Below are 20152 nucleotides of genomic sequence, written 5' to 3' on the forward strand. Positions count from 1 at the left end.
GCGGCCCCCGGGCTGGGCTGGGCGGCCCGTGTCTCCTCGCCAGGCTCACCCTCACGCACCGCCAGAGGCCTCTGGGGCCCCGAGGCCTTCCAGGGGCTCCTCTGCACCCCCGGTGTCTGGCTCCTGCCTGAGCCTCTCCCTGCAACCACTCGGCATCCTGTTAACCACCCCGGAGCCTCTCCCATGCACTGGACCAAATGGAAACAATAAAGCTTTTTGCAGCAAAAATTAAAATAAAATTAAAATAAATAAAATAAAATAAATAAAATAAAATAAAATAAAATAAAGGACACCTGTGGAAACAATTCGGTTCTGTTAACATTGGAGTGCCTTGCATTTACATGTCAGTACTTCTAGCATTCACCAGCTTCTCAGGGGAACAGTGCTGTAAATGACAGTGGTGGTTTTAAAAAAAATTATGCCACCTCCTGCTCTGTCCAAGTAACACACGAACCAACTCGGCCCTTCTAATCTCCTGCCAGGAACACGAGGAGGCCACGGCCAGGTCCACGTGCAATCCGTGGAGCCCTCGGTTTGCCGCGCTGTTAGTGTGGTGGCCCAGTCCCTGGCCTCCTCTCTGTCCCATGCCAATATCTAATGTTCCCAATCGTTAGGCAAGGTCCGATTTATATTCATCCCCGCAGTTCCCGTGAACTCGGTTACACGTGCCATCAACATCACGCGCCCCTGTTCCCGCGGTTGGCACTCTGGCTGCATTTTTCCAGGAAATTAAATCACCAGGTTTTTCCAGACGGTTGCACTCTTGCGAATTCTGTACAGACTTTGTAACCTTGATTTTTTTTTTTTTAATGTTCCTTTTTTTAATCACATTTTTAGAGCTACTATCCTACTTAGGACTTCCTTCTTTCTCCAAGTTTTTTAGAACTATTTACTCCAAATGAAAAGGTATTTAGAAGCTTCTTGCCCCAAACTTCAAGTTAGGCAGGGATGGAGAGAGAGTCTCACACCGTGGGGAACAGGGGTCGGGGGAGCACGGGTGCTTCCTCCTCCTGGGCCTGAGATGAGCGTGAGCCCATCTTTGACTGTCCCCCGATATCTAACCTAAATTCTGCCCCCCTTTCGCATGGCTCCCGTCCTTGCTGTCAAGACACAGCAGCCGGCCCCATGCTTTGCCTGGGGACAATGCACGCGGAGCTCAGGGAAAGCCCAATATAGAAGGAAGGTCTCTCCGTAACAGAAGTGCAGCTGTTCTTGTCACACTCCTGTGTCTCTGTGGCTCTGCTCTGGACTGGCTCCAGCTCTCCCGCTCGGTGATGGAGCTGGCCTGGAGGAGAGCTGGCCTGGCATTCTCTCCCAAAGGCTGGCCAGCTCATGTGTCAGCTTGGGGTTCGAGCCCTTTGCTCGGTCCTGGGACCACCTCGTGATGTATCCATTCCCATTTAATTCCGGGCTCGCAACATCAGGGTGTCACGCTACCTTTGGTGTTCGCTTAGATGGTGATGCGTCAGGTGACATAGAAGAGCCCGTGGTTACGTTGATGGGCAAACAACGATAACAGGGACCATCTCAGGTCTAGCATAAAAGTTCAGAGTTGACCTGGTCTGTTCTGAGGTCACTGAAATGCGTAGTGACCTTGAGATGCTAAGATGAAAACAAGCGTCTAGAGCTCGGGAGAGAAGCAGATCCAAAGAGAACTGCTCAGGAGACCTCTGGAGGAGGGTGCGGGCCAGACCCCTGCCAGGGACACTGGGGTCGCACGTGAGCAGAGGAGAAAGAAGCCGACGACAAGGGGTGGTCAGAGCAGCTTCCAGAATCCTCCTGGAGACAAGTGCCACCTTTGCCCTCCATCCCGCCTTGTGGTCAGCACAGAGACCCATCCACTTTGTGCCCAAACAAGCCTGGGAGCTCCCTGGACAAAGACTGTCCCCGGCACCCTCTTCTTCCTACCTGACCACTTCTTGGAGTGTGTGAACAAATCTCCAGTTACTTTATTTCCGGGAACTTAAACCTGATGGTCAAAGGGACTCATGTACATTTCACCTTTGCATGGGGCCGAGTGTCAGGAGATCCAAAGCCATGCAGCCAGGACATAAAGGACGGGAAGGGAACGTGGTGTGCTCTAACGAGCATTTTGACCTCTGAGGTGGGAATTAATACCCACTCTGGATCCGTCCTTCCAGCTTCCTTCCCTGCTCGGTTTCCTTTCCAGGTCAGAGGAGCACTCTACTCAGTGAATGGAAGGAACCTTGGTCTTCACTGAGTTTTCTGGCTTCTCCCCTTTAATGTGAACCTTGAGGAACACAGCGAAAGCCTTGCGGGGCCACTGCCCACCCCATGGTGTGTGGAGCCCTGTGCATCCGCTCAGCACAGAGGACTGTGCTCCTGGCCCCTCGGTCCCCAGGGAATCCTCCTAGCCTAAGGGTCCTACACGGTGGGAAACACATCTCTTCCCGAATTCTCAGTGGCTGAGACTAAAGACAAGATGGCAAAAGGACAGAGCCGACAGCTCAGCGGTGACTTGGGAATATAAAGAACATCCTGAACCAGTGATCTTGCACCTCTGGGGGAGTATATTATGTGCTCACTTCGGGACTCCTGTTCCCCTAGTTTGCACAGTCTTTAAGTGAGGGGGAAATTTTTACATCATGTCATTCTTCACTTAAAATTCTGCAAATGCTGTCGATAGGGCATTGGTTAAATGTTGGTATGTCCATCTCCTGAGCCTCCCGACAGGCTCGGTAACCTCTATGAGATGTTCTCGTAGCACCCTGCTTTTTCCTATTGGGGTGTAATTGCATTTTTATGATAATTTAGTATCTGTCTCCTCCACTTGAATGTAAGCCCAGTGAAGGCAGGGACCACGACAGAGGGTGGACATTGTGGCCCAGTGCTTGGCACCGAGCCTGGTATACAGCAGACGTTTAATATTTAAATGTATGATAAATACACACAATAGAATACTTTGCAGCCATTTAAATGTACAATAATATAGAATTGTTTATTGACATCTAAAGTTACTCATATGTTAAATTTAAAAAAAATTATAAAATAGTATGACCTCATTTTTATAAAAAGAATTGCTATGTATATAGATACATTGATCACCATGTTAATAGTGGTAAGATTATGGATGATTTATTTTCTTTGCAACTCTTCATATTATCTGAATTTAAGAAATAACATTCAGTTGATCCATTATTTTCTTTATTATTTATTGATTTTGAGAGAAACACAGGAAGGGAGAGAGAGAGAAACATCAATTTGTTGTTCCACTGATCTATGCCCCTGACTGGGGATCGAACCCACGACCTTGGCATATGGGGGCGACACTCCAACCGAGCCACCCGGCCAGGGCCAATCCATTGTTTTCTAATTTAAACATTATTTCCATTATTAAAACAATCAAGTACATATTAAAACAACTTTTTTTCTATCATAAAACTTTAAGTTTTTTAGACAATATTTGAAACAACCGAATTTATGAATCACATCAGAATGTTGGATGGGATTCATCTTGATGCTATTTCTTGTTAAAGTTGGGCCTCTACCAAAATGACTACAATCTCTTCATTTCTATACAAAATTTGTTATTTTATTTTAATGTCCATAATCACCCATTCCACTCATCTCTCTCCTTTACTGGTTATAAAACTGTACCTGGGCATTAAGATATGCGTATAATTCCCCTTTTTAAAAGAGATTAATTTACATAAATAAGGCATTTACAGCTGATGACCTCTGCAGAGTAACATACCCCTGGGTATCTTAAGTCCTAAGTATAATTGCACTTAGTTTATACTGCAATTGGCATTATTGTGGGAAAATGGAAACTATTCTTGAATATAGTAACTTCTCCCAGCTTAGTGTAATCGAAGAGTTTTATTAAGTCAGTTTAAGATATGAAAAAGAAATAGGGCAAATCCTGTGTATGGCTACCTGTCTTTTAGTAACACGCATTTTCTTGTTCTTGGCGGTTTCAATCTGTCAACACAGAGACCTCAGGACGAGATTAAGAAACACCACCATGACCTATAGAATGAGACAGCCTCGGAGAACTAGTACCCGGCTACTCAGTTTCTTAGAGAGGGCATCAGAACCGTGATCAACGTGGTGCCTGAGAACTTTAATCACCCAACACAAATACTTATGATACCAATCGTCACATGTGCGAGCACAGCTAGGCACTACGTTTTCTTTGGAAGCTCAAACAGTTCGGGAACGTCACAGTCTTCATTTCAGATCTAGCAGCATGAAAGCTGGATTTTCCAAGTAGGACTTCCACAGATTGGAGAAGCGCGACACCGTGGCGCCATCAATGATCCTGTGATCAGCTGACCAGCTCACGTTCATGATCTGCGCCTTGTATATCTCCCCTTTCTGGTTGAATCGAGGAAGGGCCTAGAAATACAGAAAAGAGCAAGAGTCAGCCTTCACCGTGCAAAGCAGCAGATCTAGCAACTGCGCTGCCGAGAGACTGGGCAGGTCCCCTGCGAACGCAGGAGAGAGGCCGGCCCCAAACGACTTCTGAGAAGCCAGTTCCTACTTGCTTCACCTCTGAGCAGGTGCCTCCAGCTCTGTTTCTCCCAGGTAGTTACGGTTCCTGTACAATTTCCATATGAACAGTGAATTTCATCTGTTTCAGTTATTTAATGAATGTTTATTGAGCACCTCTGCTATGTGCCAGGTGCTCTTCTAGATGGGGGATGAAGCAGTGAGCAGAACAAATGACCCTTCCCTCTTGGAGTTGACACTTTCATTCATTCATTATATTTTAATTATCTTTGTTGTTGAAAGTATTACAGATGTCCCCTTGGAGTTAAATCTTAATGGACAAAGACAATTAAATAAGTAAAATACATAGTGTGTCAGATTGTGTAAAGTGCAAAAGACAAAGATGTAGCAGGTGGCAGGGGACAGCCTGCAGAGAAGCAGAGGGCAGGTGTCCCACTGAAGGTGAGAACACAAGCCATGTGGCCGCCCAGACACAGAGACAGAGGGGAGGGCAGGGGCGGGTCCACAGGGCAGCGCATGGGGGGGGCGCAGGGGTACGGGGAGGACCCACGCGGGAACAGTCAGGTGTCCACTGCTCCCTGCAGAGGCCGCCAGGCGCTGCTGGCCCAGGGCTCAGGAAGAAACCCCGGGCTCACCGAGCCAAACGCTGCACTCGAACCCGCAGCGCGGGGAACCTCAGGGATGGTGCCTCCTCCCGTGTCACGCTCCCGATTTGCTTACGCTCTTTTCTAAGTGTCTCGTCCAAGTACCTTAATGGACCCCAGGGCCCCAATGGCTACTTCGGGCGGCAGTATCACGGCTTTGGCGTAGGTGCCTCCGATCTGGAAGAGACAGAGCAGGAGGGGCCGTGAGGCTCGCGGCGGGCGCGCACCCTGCGCCCGCGGGCCCGCCCAGCCTCACCGAGCCGATGTTGGAGAGCGTGAAGGTGCCCCCCGCCAGCTCCGCCGTGCCCAGCTGGCCCCCCGCGCCCAGCTGCTGCAGCCGGTTCAGCTCCGCCGCCACCTCCAGCACCGAGCGCGCCTGCACGTCCTTCACGTTGGGCACGATCAGCCCCTGCTCCGTGTCCATGGCGACCCCGATGTTGTGCGACGCCTGGGAACGAAATCCCACGGTCGGCCCTCGGTAAGCTCCCGGTAAGGGACGGTAAGGGACGCCTGCGCTGCCGGGAAGGCCCCCAAAGCTGCTTCCCCGGGGGGCCCCACTTAAAGGAATGACTCCAAGGATTTCAAAAGGTTTTTTGAAAAGATAGTTTTTTGTAGGGAAGACACACATCGTTAGTGGAAATGTTCGCCGACACAGGCTTTCTGGTGAGCATTTAACAATTCGTACCAACAGTTACAAACATCTGTGCCACGGAGAGAAACACAGGTAGGTAGAGACACACAGGGATGCTGCGCTCAGACTGTGCAAGTCTGAGACACTGCAACAACATGTTTACAACAGGTCACTGGCTAAATAAATGATAACCAAGTATTTGCAGACTTGGAACGATGTCCATAACATTAAATGAAAAAGAAAGTCAAAAGAAAAGTTTTATGAAGTTCAAAGTTAAATAAGCAATATGGATAATTCCACATAGATATGTATTTGATGTATGTAAAAATAAAATCCTGGAAGGATGCACAACTCAACATAAATAACAGGATCATGAACTGAAGATAAACATCATTATTTTCATGTCTGAATTTTCTGCAACCAGCATCTCCTTCATCAGGAAACTATCAGTCGTATGGGAAGGTTTTAGATGCGACCCCTGAGACTATCTAAGCTCACTTCCTGCTTGGAGGGCTCTAGTGAGAACTATAAGTAAGAACTGGCATCCCCAAGAGTTCTCTCAATAAACTTTCACTCCAAACAGAAGAGTTCACTCAAATGGAATTTAAACTTTCCTTACTTTTCTCATTTAAATTATTCTTGTTTTAAAATCACAGGAATTCTGTTTGAGAGGCTGTTCTTTTTGAGGGAAGGGTATATGGGATGGATGTTCCTATCTCCCTCCCTCCCTCCGTAAAATCAATAAAAAAAAAATATTTAAAAAAATTACTTTAAAAATGGAAATCTGTATAACTGAACAGTTTCATTATTAACCAGTAAAACCAGTAATGACACCAAATTATACTTCAGTTTAATGTTTTCTCCCCTACCTTTGATTCTAGTCTAAAAAGGACCATGATTTGAGGTGTGACAGACGCCTCTCTGACAAGCACATTTGCACGTTCTGTTTAGAACAAGAACATTCTCATAACACACAGCCAACCTTGTATGTGACCTTCTGGCAGTTCTCATCCACCGAGGCGTTGAGGATGGGAAACTGCAGCAATCCCAAGGAAGCGGCCTGCTCAATAGAGAGAGCGATGTTACCACTGTAACCCAGAAAGGGGAAGTGTGAAGGGGGGGACACTCACTCCAGGTCTGCACGTGCCCAGGCATGTTACTGTCCTGCAATGTGGAAGGAGGTCACTCAAAATTTTCATAAGTGAAAAAATTTTATTTTTATTTTAAAAAGATTTTTCAAAATACAGGGTGGGGCCAACAGGTTTACAGTTGCTTGTATAAAAAATACTACAATAATTAATAAATAATACAAGAGTAAACTGTGTTTTGCATGCTCACAACTGTTAACCTACTTTGCCCCACCCTGTATACAGGATGGCCAAATTTCGGATTTCCCCAACTGTCCCCAAAATGATGTCTATAGCTGTCTTTCTGCCCATCAGGATCTAATCAAGGCTCATGCATTTGGTTGTCGTGCCTTGTATTAAATTTAAAGATTAGAAAACAAAAATGCTTAGGATTGTCCTTAAAAAGAATTGCCCTGCCCCTGCCTCTAGTCCCACTAAGACGCTGTTATATGTTGTGTTACGTGTTTTTCTGTCTGTGGGTGAGTGGTCTTGACCGAAAAAAAAATCATCCTGAACTAGTGAGTAAAGCAAAGTATTATCAAGCATTTGATAACTGTAACTTTAATCTTTATATAAAAGTTGTAACTAAGGGTTAAAGTGTCATGCATAAAAAAAGTACTTTGAGTATAATTCAAATTCACTTGCTGGTGAGGGCAGTTGCTAAAAAGATGGAGATAAAGAGGAACAGTCTGCCAAATGAGGTCAGCATCCATTGAAAAGACAACTGAGTCAACACTTGCAACACTCGGAGATACAGTCCAACGGGAAACAGAAGGTCATTGAACTCAAATTGTGACAGCCACAGAAGGCTGACGGAGGACATACCTGAACAAAATCGGATACTAAGGATGCGCAAGTATTTGGCCAAGGTGGGAGGGCACGTGGCAGGTGGAGCTGTGTATTCCAGCCACTGTGCGTAGCTCTGTCTGACTAGAACAGAGGGAGTGACTGAAAGCTAGGACTGAAGAGGTGGCAGCAGAGTCTCATGGTCATATTTAAATGCCACACTGTTTAGAAACCATCCTGAAGGCAATGAAGAGGAGCCACTGAAAAGAATCAGGGAATAATAAAATAATTTGATCTATGGAAGATCAGTCTTGGTGCAGTATGGGGGAAGAGCTGATGGGAAGCCACACTGGAGTTAGAGACAATGTATGCATTTTGAGTAAAACAGACTGGAACAGGCAACTTAGGATCTCCCTGATCCCCTTCTCTGGGCCCCAATTTCCTTAAATGGAAAGTGGGGGATGGCAGGGTTATTCTGAGAATTAAAAGAGCTCCCGTATGTAGCATGCTTGGTATGGTGTCTAACACGTGTAACAACTTCGTAAGTGGTGGTTCATGTGAGACTGTGAGCTGCTCAAGGTCAGCGGACGGACTCATTCCATTTTATACTTGTCCTAAGGCCTAGGACTAGAAACAATTCCTAGAAGTTTCAAAATAAGTTTGTTGAATGAATGGAAGTAAGCCCTGGCCAGTGTGGTTCAACTGGTTGAGTGTTGTCCTGTGCATCAGAAGGTCACCGGTCCCATTCCTGGTTGAGGCACATGCCCGGGTTAAGGGTTCAGTCCCTGGTTGGAGGCGTGCAGGAGGCAGCTGATTGCTGGTTCTCTCTCATAGGTGTTTCTCTCCCTCTCCCTTCCTCTCTAAAATCAATAAAAGCACATTTTTTAAAAAATGGAAATAAATATATGTCAGCAATACACCAGATTAATACCAAGTCTCACTTTTGTTTAAATCAGCTCTTTGTTAGAGTGATCCTTACAGAACTAAAGGCTTCTCCTAGCTGACAGCTCAGTTCTCACCTGGCTCAAAGAGGTAAGTGCATAAAAATACAATACAAACATTTCAATTTTATATGGAACCAAGAAAGCGAGTCCTTGTGCATTCTTCTATGTGAGATGGTGAGAAGTGGTATTTTTATTCAAATCCATAGTTACCACGTTGACTATTTGGAAAACACAATTTAAATGCCCCACTCAACCCTTGCTGGAAGCGGATGAGCCCTCACCTTGATGAAGAAAGGCATGAAGGAGAGTCTGACTCCGCGGGCAGCAGCGATGGGCTTCAGCTCTTCCCGCAGCCTCACCAGCTCGGTGAGGTCAATCTCATCACAGTACCCAAAGTGGGGGATCTTCAGGGCTGCAGTCATGGTCTTGACCATTGCCTTCTGAAAGCCTGGAACACATTATATTTTACATCTGAAACCCTTTTTATTTTTAACCTGAAATAGAAGGTTCTGTAATGTTGTTTACTCTCAATTGAATTCTTCCTCTGGGAGCTCCCGTCGTTACATAACCTGAAAGCATGAATTTCAAAGCTGAGGCCCTGACTGGTGCACAACCCAGTGCCAAGTTCAACACAACAGGTGGCTGTTTTCAAGGCTGTGCGTGCAAAAAACTCTACAGGCTGCAAGCCAAGTATCCATCCGGTGGCCTTCCTGCAGTATCGCTCCTCAGGAGGTGACCATCCTACGCATTCATAAGTACTAAGTCAGAGCAGTGATTTTGAGAGCCAACTAAGGAAAATGGACATTTAAATTATTTTGAGTCTTCAAACAACAATTATTCATATGCATGTTTGTATTCCAAGAAACCTAACACGATACTCTTCAGAAATTAACAGTATAAATTAAGTTTTCCTGGAAAAACTGTTATTTCATCATTAAAAAGAAATTATATGCTGAATTTGAACTTGCTCTTCAGTAAGAATTAAAAATACCATATTATTAAAAATAAAAGGCCAGGCCGGTGTGGCTCAGCGGCTGAACATCAACCTGTGATCCAGGAGATTGCAGCTCGGTTCCGGTCAGGGCACAGGCCCGGGTGGCAGGCTCGGCCCCCAGTAGGGGGCGTGCAGGAGGCAGCCGATCAATGACTCTCATCACGGATGTTTCTCCCTCTCTCTCCCTCTCTCTGAGATCAATAATCAATCAATCAATCAATCACACCATATTATGCGCCTGGACCTATGGAGATAGCTTCCCCCCAAATAAATTACACTGTTACCTGCAGAACTGCTGTCATTACCTGTTAAGGGTTCTGTCCTGTCTTTGCCTGTGAATACCACAGGCCTTCCTACTGGTGTAGGAACAGTTCTGTCTTTTGGTTTTGGTGGAGGTGGCATAATTTCGACTTTTGGTGAAGGAGGTAATATAGCTCCTGTCTGCTTTTCCAAAAAGTTGAGAATATCTTCTTTAAGTATTCTGCCATCTTTTCCCGAGCCAACAACTTCACTCAGCTTAATCTAAAGAAATGACAAGTTTTAATGTGAAAAAAAAAAACCTCCCTGAAAATAATGAAATCCATCGTTAAGGTCTCTAAAAGGAATTTAATGAATGGCAGAAATACCTCTGCCCAGTAAGTTAGTACAAGGAAATAACATTTTCATTAACTTAACAGAGCGCTGTAAACAACAGCTCCTTCCCCAAGCAATCATGCTACTTGTGTACATACTGCTCATTTGCCTGTGTGGTAACAACATGGTATCTACGTTGTAGATAATCCATACTTATTTATGAAAACTCACATTTTTTAAACAGTCAACTATATTTATATTTCTTGCATAATTCTTATTTGTTTTTTTTTTGCTATTTTTGAAAACCACATAAGAAGAACTGAGAGTTTAAAGAAGAGTGAAATAGTACAACAAAAGTAGACCAACATTTCTGACCTTGGCCACCAGTAAACCGTCATAGTTAAAATAATCATCATACAAAAGTCTCTCAAGTTGGTGTTTTCCTGATAGTTCTTTCAGAAAGATCAGTACAAAACAAAGAAAGCAATTTTTTTGAAGCATATTTGTGAGTTTTCAGTCCAAGTTAATGGTCAAATACATAAGTTTTATTATTGTTTTCTACACAATAAACAATAGATGACAGATCCCATTTTCCACTAGGCACTCACGGGACTTTTCGGAAACATATATGATGTTGCTTTATTTAATCACTTTCTATGTTTGGTTATGGAGATAAAAGATTCTCACTACACTTAATTCTACTTAAAGCTTGGACGGTACCCTGATGCCTAGTGCGTATTAGTTAATTTCTCAGGAGTAAGTCCTGCTTCCTCGTATTAGTGCTTCTCTAAGGATGACTTCAAGTTAATACAGGACTTTCTATGTCACACATTCCGTCGTTAACAAATGAACTCTGAGAATTTAAACAAATAACTTTTTATGTAATTACAAACAACTATAAATGCCATTGGTTTTTCATTTTAATCACTCAATTAATATGCAAATCACAAATAAAGAAAAAAGTGATTTATAATAATAAATCTACTATTTGATGTCTAGTAATTATACAGATACTCTAGTTATTGTACACATCTTTGGGAAGTGGTATAGGAAAGCCAAATCATGTACTGTTACAGGTAGTCTCTCTATATAATGAAAAACATTGGTAAATGCTCTATAGCTTTCAAAGCAATATACAAGGTCTTCTGATGCTCTTAACAATCCAGTGTCCCATATTATTAATTCTATTCTTTGTTATGCTAAATGGTCTTCATATTTGAACACGTTTAATAGCTAAAAAATTGTCATTAAGGGTTTGTACCATAATTTATGTAAGCATTTCCCTGATTTTGAACATGTGTGCTTTCTAAATTTTGGCTATAAAGTACTTGGAAGGATGTACCCTAGGTTATTTCCTTGGTATAGTTTCTGGAACAGTGGTCGGATGACTGGCTGAAGGAATATGAACATTTTAATGACTCATAACATACTTCCAAAATGTAAACATCTGTTTTTCCCCACACTGCAACTTTATTACTTCTCTCAAAAACAGACAAACAAAAAACCTGCACTGTGGGCATACTGGAAAGAACCCAGGCTCCAGAACCTGACAGATTTGTGTTCAAATCCCCAGATCAGCTACCTACTTGATTTCAGGCAACTTAATCCCCTTCTCTGCCTTCCCACATCTGCAAAATGGGGATAATCCAAACCACCTCTCGGGGCTGCTGTGAGGGTCAGTGAGAGCACGCGCCACGTCTGGCACAGAAGTCTATAATCACGAAAGCAGTCACTGGAGTCCTGGAGACTGACTTCAGAATCCTGGCTCCACCATAGCTGTGTGACCTTGGGCCAGTCCCTTGACCTCTTCACATCTTATCTCACAGAGTTGTGAAGGTTAAATGAAATACCATGTAAATACTTGTCCCCTGCCTGGGAGCCACCTTCCCTTCCCCTCGAGGTTAAGCACCAAGGACTGGTGGTAAGAGGAACTGGAAAGGCCAACCTCCTTGACTCAAGTCAGCAGGGTTCTAGGTTTCTCCCCACCTCCCCCAGAGCAGGTCACATCCTAGAGACCACGGCCTTGCCTGGCCCATTTCCTGTCACTCCCAGTAAAGGTGCTCACTCAGCCAACCAGTCAATCACATGTACCCAACCCTCTCAATCTGTGCTCCTAGGGCACCTGATCAGACACGAGTATTTATAAGTGAACAGTGGCAGTTGTCAGACTCTATGAAAGAACAACAAAATCACACTCCTCCATCAGCAGAAGTAATAAGTTCACAGTGCTTTTCTCATTTCTCATGAGGACCTTTAGGCAACTATCACTTTTCGGTCACAGACATTTTCATGTTTCTTTCACCCCAACTCGAGCCGCCTCATCAGGGGACAGTTGGCTCCCTTTCCAGATGCAAACATACACTTTCCACGTGATCTGACGCTTAACAACGTACGTTGTTTTCCATGGCCAGGCGGCGCACTGCGGGGGTGGCCAGGGTCTTCTGGCCTTTGATCTCTTGGTGAGTGTGTTCGTCGTGGGACACAGCGGGAGTCTCAACCACGTCTTCCTCTGAATCTGGTGACAAGGTAAATGTTTACTCTTCAGTTGAGAATATTAAAAAAAAAAAAAAAAAAGCTTAGTGGTATATAATATGTAAGTGTTACTGAACTTTATAGTCAAAAGGCGTAACAGTTGGGCTACTTCAGAATGGAAAAACAAACGGGTAGAGCATGCAGCGTACTGGTACCTGGTATTGTTTCATGACTGTTATTACCTGGTGTTTCCTTCATTTCTGTTAAAATCACAGAGCAAGCTACCAGTTAAAAAATGAGAGCTTCTTCCATAAATTTTGAAATATGTAGCATTTTAAACTTTCCTAATAAATCTCATGTAAGTAGCATGACAGAAGGATCAAATGCGCGGTAAATCATGCGGTGTCATGTAAAATCCGACACATCTGACCTCCCTAAGGTAGCACAGCCTTTGAAACTGTGCTCTGCTTTGAACACGGCTAAGGAGTGCTGGGGAAGCCTTCATTCCCGGCTAAGCTGCCTGGGCTGCTCTCTAACTTTAGAGCACTGACCTAAGAAACCCACCTAGGGCTCTTAGCACAGACTTTCGCAAGAGGACAGAAAACAAGGTCTGAAAGCACTTAACTGTCAAAGTCTGATGCTGTGTGGCAGACTCTCTGGGGAATTAGTGGAGACCAAACCTCAGAGAACCAGCAGGCAACTGGGTTTGCATTAACATTTGATCCTAAGCAAATAAAGGCCCATTATCTTTCCTAAACGTCGTCTGCCGTCCCCTAAGAGGCCTGCGTTTCCCCTCCCGGTCTCCATGAAGACGGTATCTAAGCCTGAGTACTAAGCCTCCTCTTGGAGGGACTTTCCCTGCCTGTCTCCCATGTACATGAGACATATGTATTAATAAACTTGTTTTCCTCTTGTTAATCTGTCTTTTATTACAGGGGTCTCAGTTAAGAACTCAGAGGATTCATGGTCCTAGTCAATTTTCTTTCTGGTCAAATCACCCAGCCTTTTTAGGTTAGGTTTCGTTTCTTCATCTGCTCAACTGAAATACTCACATGTAAGGATAAAAAAATAATAAATCTGAAACATTTGGTAGATTGTAAAGTGTGATTATGATGTTAGTTGTTACACTGTTGTACAGACTGCAGAGTCTCCGTGACTCAGACTTTCTAGACTTCTGAATCTCACTGCGGAACAGAAACCTCTGAACCTCAGCACTTCCTACAGACTGATCCTTCCCCAGCCTCCGATAACAAAGCTGCTTCCAACAAGACATAACTCTGTGCCTTCGGGGCAGAGAGCCAGCTGTCTAGGCCGCTGGAGCAGCCCAGGCTGTTTTCCTGTAACTTTCTCATCACGAATTCCTTTGCTGGGACGTGCCCTGGCTGTAAGACCCAGGGTGGCTGCTTCTTTGGAGAGCTGTTCTCTTCACTCTTCATGCTGGTTTTCCTTCCTTTCTCTTCTGCGTCTCTTCAGGAAGGCTGGCTTTTGGAGCCATCACCACGAAAGCGCTGCTTGGTTCTGTATCCGTGGCAAACAGAGCCATCCCATCATGCACACTACACCTTCTGTTATTAGTGACCACTGCCCCGAATCTTTCTGTGGCCACTGTGGTTTCCAGAAGCCTGGCCACCAGATCATTGTTACCATGGTAACTGGTCAAAAGATAAGCATGCGCCACAAAGGACCTTTCTTATTTTCCTGATTTCCTGTGCGTTATTAAAAGTAAACATCACCTTTGATTGGTACCCAATGACAAAAGGAAAGCAGCGATCAACTTGGCAAATAGGGAAACACATTTACAGTACCTTTCAAAGCTTCCGTTTCTATGTCTACTAATGGCTTCCCCACATAGGCAGTATCCTCTATATTATAGTACAGTTTTTTAATGACTCCATCGTAACGACTGGTGATAGTTACAGAAGCTTTATCACTTTGAACTTCACAGATGCTATCAAACTGAGACACTGTATCTCCTTCTTTCACATACCTATAAGAGAAAGATGTAAGACCCCGCTACGTGACCAATGATAAGTACATTAGGTCAGCATCCATCCAGTCCAGGATTTAGTCCCGGATGGTGCACCAAAGAATGTTCCAGAAAAGACTATAACGGCTCCCAGAATCTCCAATACCCACATTTTTAAAACCATTCATAGATCTGTAACCTAAAAATTTAATTAAACTTTCAGTTTTTCTGTTCCACCCACTCCTTGAGAAAAGTTCTAAGGAAGTATTTTAAGTGTGCTTCTTTCCCTTTCACTGTCTTATATTAGCCTGTATCAAACTTTAAGGGATGGTTTTTATTTCTAGAATTAGACTGAAAAATTGATATCCCCAATACACATCCTTTGTAATTTCATGAAATTTGGTTTGAGTTCTCTGGCTTTCTTTCTAGAATCATTTTAGCATGTTCTTGTATATCAATCCCTTTCTCCTGTAATCATTTTAGGTATGCTTTACCAGACAAACAGGAGGAACGAAACCAACCTCATCTACTATGTGTAATTTCGAGTCTAATACATTCTCGACATATCCAGCACATTTCTGGCTTATCATCAATTCTTCATTCATGTATTGTTCAGTCATTTTTTAAAAATGTCTTTATTGATTTCAGAGAGAGGACGGGAGAGGGAGAGATAGAAATATCAATGATGAGAGAGTCACTGACAGGCTGCTTCCTACACCCCCCCACTGGGGATCGAACCCGCAACCGGGCGTGTGCCCTGACCAGGAATTGAACCGCGAGCTCCTGGATCCTAGGTCGATGCTCAATTGCTGAGCTATGCTGGCCGGCAGTTCAGTCACTCTTATCCCTTGTCTTCCTGTCTTAACCAGTTCTCAGTCCATGATAATACATCATGACATGGAATTGAGGTTTAAAAGAATTTATGGGGCCCTGGCCGGTGTGGCTCCATGGTTAGAGCGTTGGCCCACACGCCAAAGGGTCGCTGGTTGGATTCTAGGTCAAGGGCACGTACCTGGGTTGCAGGTTCGATTCCCTGGCCCCGGTTGGGGCGGGAGGAAACCAATCGACGTGTCTCTCTCACATTGATGTTTCTCACTGTCTCCCCACCCCCTCCTCTTCTGCTCCCTCTAAAAAAAAAAAAAAAAAAAATCAATGGAAAAAATATCCTCAGGTGAGGATTAACCAAAACAAAACAAAACACAACACTATGGGAATAGTGTCTTATTCCGGAATAGAATAAGACCTCTGGATTCTGCTCCTCTGGAAAAGCAACAAGTACACTGACCAACGTCATCTCTTAGAGGTTAATTTCTCTTCTTTTAGCTGAAATGAGGGGTGGGCAGTGAAACGAGTTCTTAAAAAGAGGGAAAAATGATCCTTAATAAATCACATGGGATAAAACGCCATGATTTATGAACTGTGTCACCAGCATACTGACAACACAAACTAGTTTTATCTACTTTTTTAAAAAGCACTGTATGTTATAGAACGAAGTTTCCCCATTTAAGTAGAGTCCTACCTATTTTTACTCTCATTATTTTAAGGTAGACCTGAACTTCTTTCACAATAACTTACCATTCTTTAACAGTTACTTCTCTGATGCCTTCTCCGATGTCTGAGAGTTTGAACTGAACAATCTGTCCCTGTTGACCTTCAGAGACAAGTGAGAAGTGACCTTGTTAAATATGTCACATGTTGCTGAGAGACGCTTTTACACCTAAAGTTAGAAAATATTCTCAAGCAGGGGCAGAAATTATTTCATTTGACAGATAAAAAAGCATTTAATAATTTTTAACAGCATAATCATCATTCATAACTGTTAAAGATTTAAATAAGTTCATCAATGACACAGGCCCATGGTCACTGCCACAGAACTGGCATCTTCCAACTTCCAAAATAAGGTCCTTTTACAAGGAGACAGAAGGCCTCTGACAAATGAGATTTGGGAACAATTATAATGAACAAACTATAAAACGTGGTATTGTACTAAGGGAGACTCCAGTGAATCCCTTGCTCCGTCTTACGAAACTGTAATAACCATCAGCAGCCTGCTTTCAGATCTTTTCTGACTTCATACTCTCATTCTTAGTGGCTAAAGATCAGGCAGATCCCTACGTAGAAAATGCGATGGAAAATTCTTACTTGCCCAAACTATGTTCTGCCAGCTTATTAAATCTGAGTCTTCCTTACTTTTTCCACTTTTTACCCCTTTTCAAAATTTCTACCCACTTTTTATAACACTCAGATGCCAATGATACTTTATGGGCATTATCCAAGAAAGTAAGCACTTTTGGTTAACAAATGGCTCTGAGCTGATTCAAGTGTGCCTCTATTTTTAGACTGCTAATAATTACAATTGCTCATGAAATACACAAACAAGCTGATTAAGGCAGTACATTTTTCTTTAATAGATATGAGCAGATAAGTTAGTAGTCAAGAATTACAAACTATATCTTTGATATGGAGGTGCTAGAAATCTCTTGCTTCCTTTCTAGTAAGTTGGGCCCTCTCATGGCCTGCTGCTCATAGTATAAACTGGAACCCTTCCAAAAAAATAGTTTGGTATTAAGTATTAAAAGCCTATAAAAAAAAAAAAAAGCCCATAACTTGGAGTCAGCAATTCTAGTTTTAAGTCTTTTTTGCCTGAGGACATAGAGAGGCATGCTGAGGTTAGTGCTCAAGAACAATCACTGTGGAGTTATGATGAAGAACTGGAACCAACCTAAGCAACTAAAAAGTGACACGATGACACCTCTATACAACGCAAGATTATGCAAGGGACATATGGGCCAACAGTGTGTGCAAGATCGTGGAACAGACAGTGTACAGCATGGTCAGGGAATGGCCCAACAGTTCTATGTGGCTGAAGCCAGGATATGTGGCGAGAAATCAGCCCAGACTTAAAAATAAAAAGGCTTTGTCGCCACGCTGAAGTGAGCTGTTTGGAATTTATCCTAAAGGTAATCAAGGGCCAGTGAGGTAGAGTCAATTTCACACTCCTTAAATCTGTGCTGGCCTGTGACTTGCTTCTATTCACCAATAGAATATAGCAGAAGTGAAAGTGTACACAGGCAGGACAAGGGCACTCACTATTGTATCAAACTACCACTATTGAGATTAAATTTATCTCGACTGAGAGTGTCTGTCCATGTTGACTGTTGCATCCAGATGAGTAAGGTAAACTACAGATGGCCCAAGACAGTGCATGCCCAACATTATGAAGACACAGATATCAAGGAAAGTGTGTGAAAGGGAACTAGGGTAGAGGTAGGGTGCAAAGAAAATGAAAAATGAGTAAATGTGGGGAGAGCAAGGAGGGTCAGGCTAGAAATCAAAGGTCCCCCCCATTTTTTTTAACTTTGATAAGTCTACAATCAAAATACAAAGTTCTGAGTAAGATACAAGACGTTACTTTATGTTGGCTCTTTAGATCATACTCACCCGCGGTTGTTTTCAGCAGCCGATGCGGGTGACTATACCTGAAGGAAGGACGACTGAAGACACGCACATATTTTGGCTTCAAAGCATGAACGTTACCACACGTTTGGAAGTAGCGAACGCAAACCTAGAGGCGACAACACCCAAGTGTAAACGCTTGGATACAGGATCTGAACGGCTTACCTCTGTAGGTACATATGGAATTTCAAGTCTGTTCTAAACGTAGAATGACGGCTATTGCTGTGTAAACCATATGAAATTATCTAGGCCCAGGTCGGAGCACCTGACACCCAGTGACACGAGGGAGGGTCTCAGGAAGCTTTGGTGTCCCACCAGCCGAGGACCCAGCGCTCTCAAAGAAGGGGGGCCAGTGCCCAGCAAGGCGCCTGCTTCTCCTGGTTCCCTCCTATTTCTCTTTCTCAAATCTCAAGTTACACAGCATCTCTGGGAGCTCCATCTGAACCCCGAGAGCCCCTCCCATGGGCTCCTGCAGCTGGATGACCTGTCCCATCGACCTGTCCCATCGCAGCATTTCTTAAGCCGGGCTGTCCCTGCTCCTCTAGTGCCTGCCTGTCTCTGTTTCCGTCGGTAACTAACCACCCCTGGGTGCTCGGGGGTGGTGTCTGTCCTGTCGATCGGTGCACCCCGGTGCCCGCACAATCCCTGGGGCCTGGGGCCAGCTCCTGAAGGCCTGGAAAGACCAGGGGTGGCCACTAGGAAAGGGGGGGTCGGGGGGGGTGTAAAGCGCGCTATACACGCCGGGTGAAGCGCTGACCACGGGAGGCCGGCGGCTTGGTGCTGAGGGCGACTCTGCGGCCGCGAGGAGGTCAGCGGGGGGGGGAGGGCAGCGGGGGGGGGGGGCAGCGCGGGGGGCCCTGGGGGGCGCGGCGGCGGTTTGGAGAAGGTGCGGGGACCCTGGTGCAGACCCGGGAGCCGAGCGCGCCGGGGGAGGAACCGGGGCCGGGCCCCCGCCGCTCGGGGCCGGCTCGGGGGGGGGTGTCTCTTCGTCGCCAGCCGGTGAGGTCCCGGGGGGCCGGGGTCGCGCGCGGGGGCTCCGCGGACGCCGAGCGAGCGTGCGCCCCCCATCGTCACGCCGCCCGGCACCCCGACGCCGCTCCATGACAGGCCGCTGGCCTCGGGGTGCCGGCGGAGCGGGAGGGCGCCCGAGGCAAGCCCGGGCGCGCCCGGAGGGGGTCTCCAGGCGGGTCGGCGCGCCACCTTCCGTGCCCTTCGCTCGGCGCAGGTCCGTCCCTCCGCCTCCCTCTCCCGCGCGCCCGGTACGCGCCACCCTCGAGGACGAACGAACACACCTCTCCCGCTCGGCTGGGGTCAACTCGCTCCTGCCCGACCTCGCACCTGCCGCCGCCTGCTTACCAGCCTCCGGGCGCTCTGGCTCCCGGTCCTCAGCACGCGCGCCGCCGCCATCTTACTCCGGAAACCACTGCGGCGCCGCGGCTGGGGGCGTGGCCTCTGCCCGGCCCCTTATTGGGAGCCGGGAAACGCACCTCCCTGGAGCGGCCAATGAAGGCGAAGGAGCGGCCCACCGGACAGCCAATGAGGGGGCGGGGCGGGGCGGGGCGGGAGCGACACCGCCCCCCCCCCCCCCACCGCGCGGGCTGCCCCACCCGGAGGCCAAGAGCTGGAGCCGCGGGAACAAGTGGGAGCCGAGCAGCCCACGTTCAGTTTCGGGGACAAGGTCGGACGGGCGCGCCCACGGGCGTCTTTGTAGTCCGTGCAATTGAGGGGAAAGAGTGTTAGGGGGACACAAAGGAGAGGCTCCGACCTGGAGAGCGTCCCGTGACGTCAGCCCCGAGGGTGCGTAGGAAACACCTGCTGCGCTCAGCTGGTCTGCAGCCGTGGTCTGCAGCCGCTGGACCACCCCGCACCCCCGATGCAGTCACAAGTCTGTACCGAAACGGCCCTGCGTACTCCCGTGGAGTATTCTGGACTATTTGAACTGGCTTTTCCTCTTTTTTCTTTCTTACTTTTTTTTTTTTTTTTTGCATAGAAGATGGACAAGGTTACCCTGATGTCTAAAATAATCATGTTACTAACATGTTCTTTCCTTAGAGAGCGTTGTCACCTGCAGCCGCCCAGCACATGC

General features: G+C 45.8%; 1 protein-coding gene across 5 annotated transcripts; it reads right to left on the reverse strand.

The window, feature by feature from the left end:
- Positions 1–3771: 3771 nt before the first annotated feature.
- On the reverse strand, positions 3772–19505 carry DBT (dihydrolipoamide branched chain transacylase E2). 5 transcript variants are annotated; one of them, XM_081122322.1, is made up of 12 exons: positions 19423–19496; positions 18052–18175; positions 16186–16261; positions 15623–15737; positions 14450–14631; positions 12566–12687; positions 9905–10121; positions 8887–9053; positions 6731–6808; positions 5374–5565; positions 5223–5294; positions 3772–4359 (listed from the first exon to the last, which is right to left on the reverse strand). In XM_081122322.1, exons 6-12 carry the CDS (start codon positions 12575–12577, stop codon positions 4192–4194), a joined length of 906 nt encoding a protein of 301 aa, XP_080978448.1. In that variant the 5' UTR covers positions 12578–12687; positions 14450–14631; positions 15623–15737; positions 16186–16261; positions 18052–18175; positions 19423–19496; the 3' UTR covers positions 3772–4191. The 5 variants fall into 5 exon arrangements, with proteins under 5 accessions (XP_080978448.1, XP_080978447.1, XP_080978445.1 ...); XM_081122321.1 differs by lacking the exon at positions 14450–14631 and having other exon boundaries at positions 19423–19505; XM_081122319.1 differs by lacking the exon at positions 15623–15737 and having other exon boundaries at positions 19423–19499.
- Between the last annotated feature and the right edge of the window lie 647 nt (positions 19506–20152).

This window comes from Miniopterus schreibersii (assembly GCF_964146895.1).
Source record: "Miniopterus schreibersii genome assembly, chromosome: 19".
Lineage (NCBI taxonomy): Eukaryota > Metazoa > Chordata > Mammalia > Chiroptera > Miniopteridae > Miniopterus > Miniopterus schreibersii.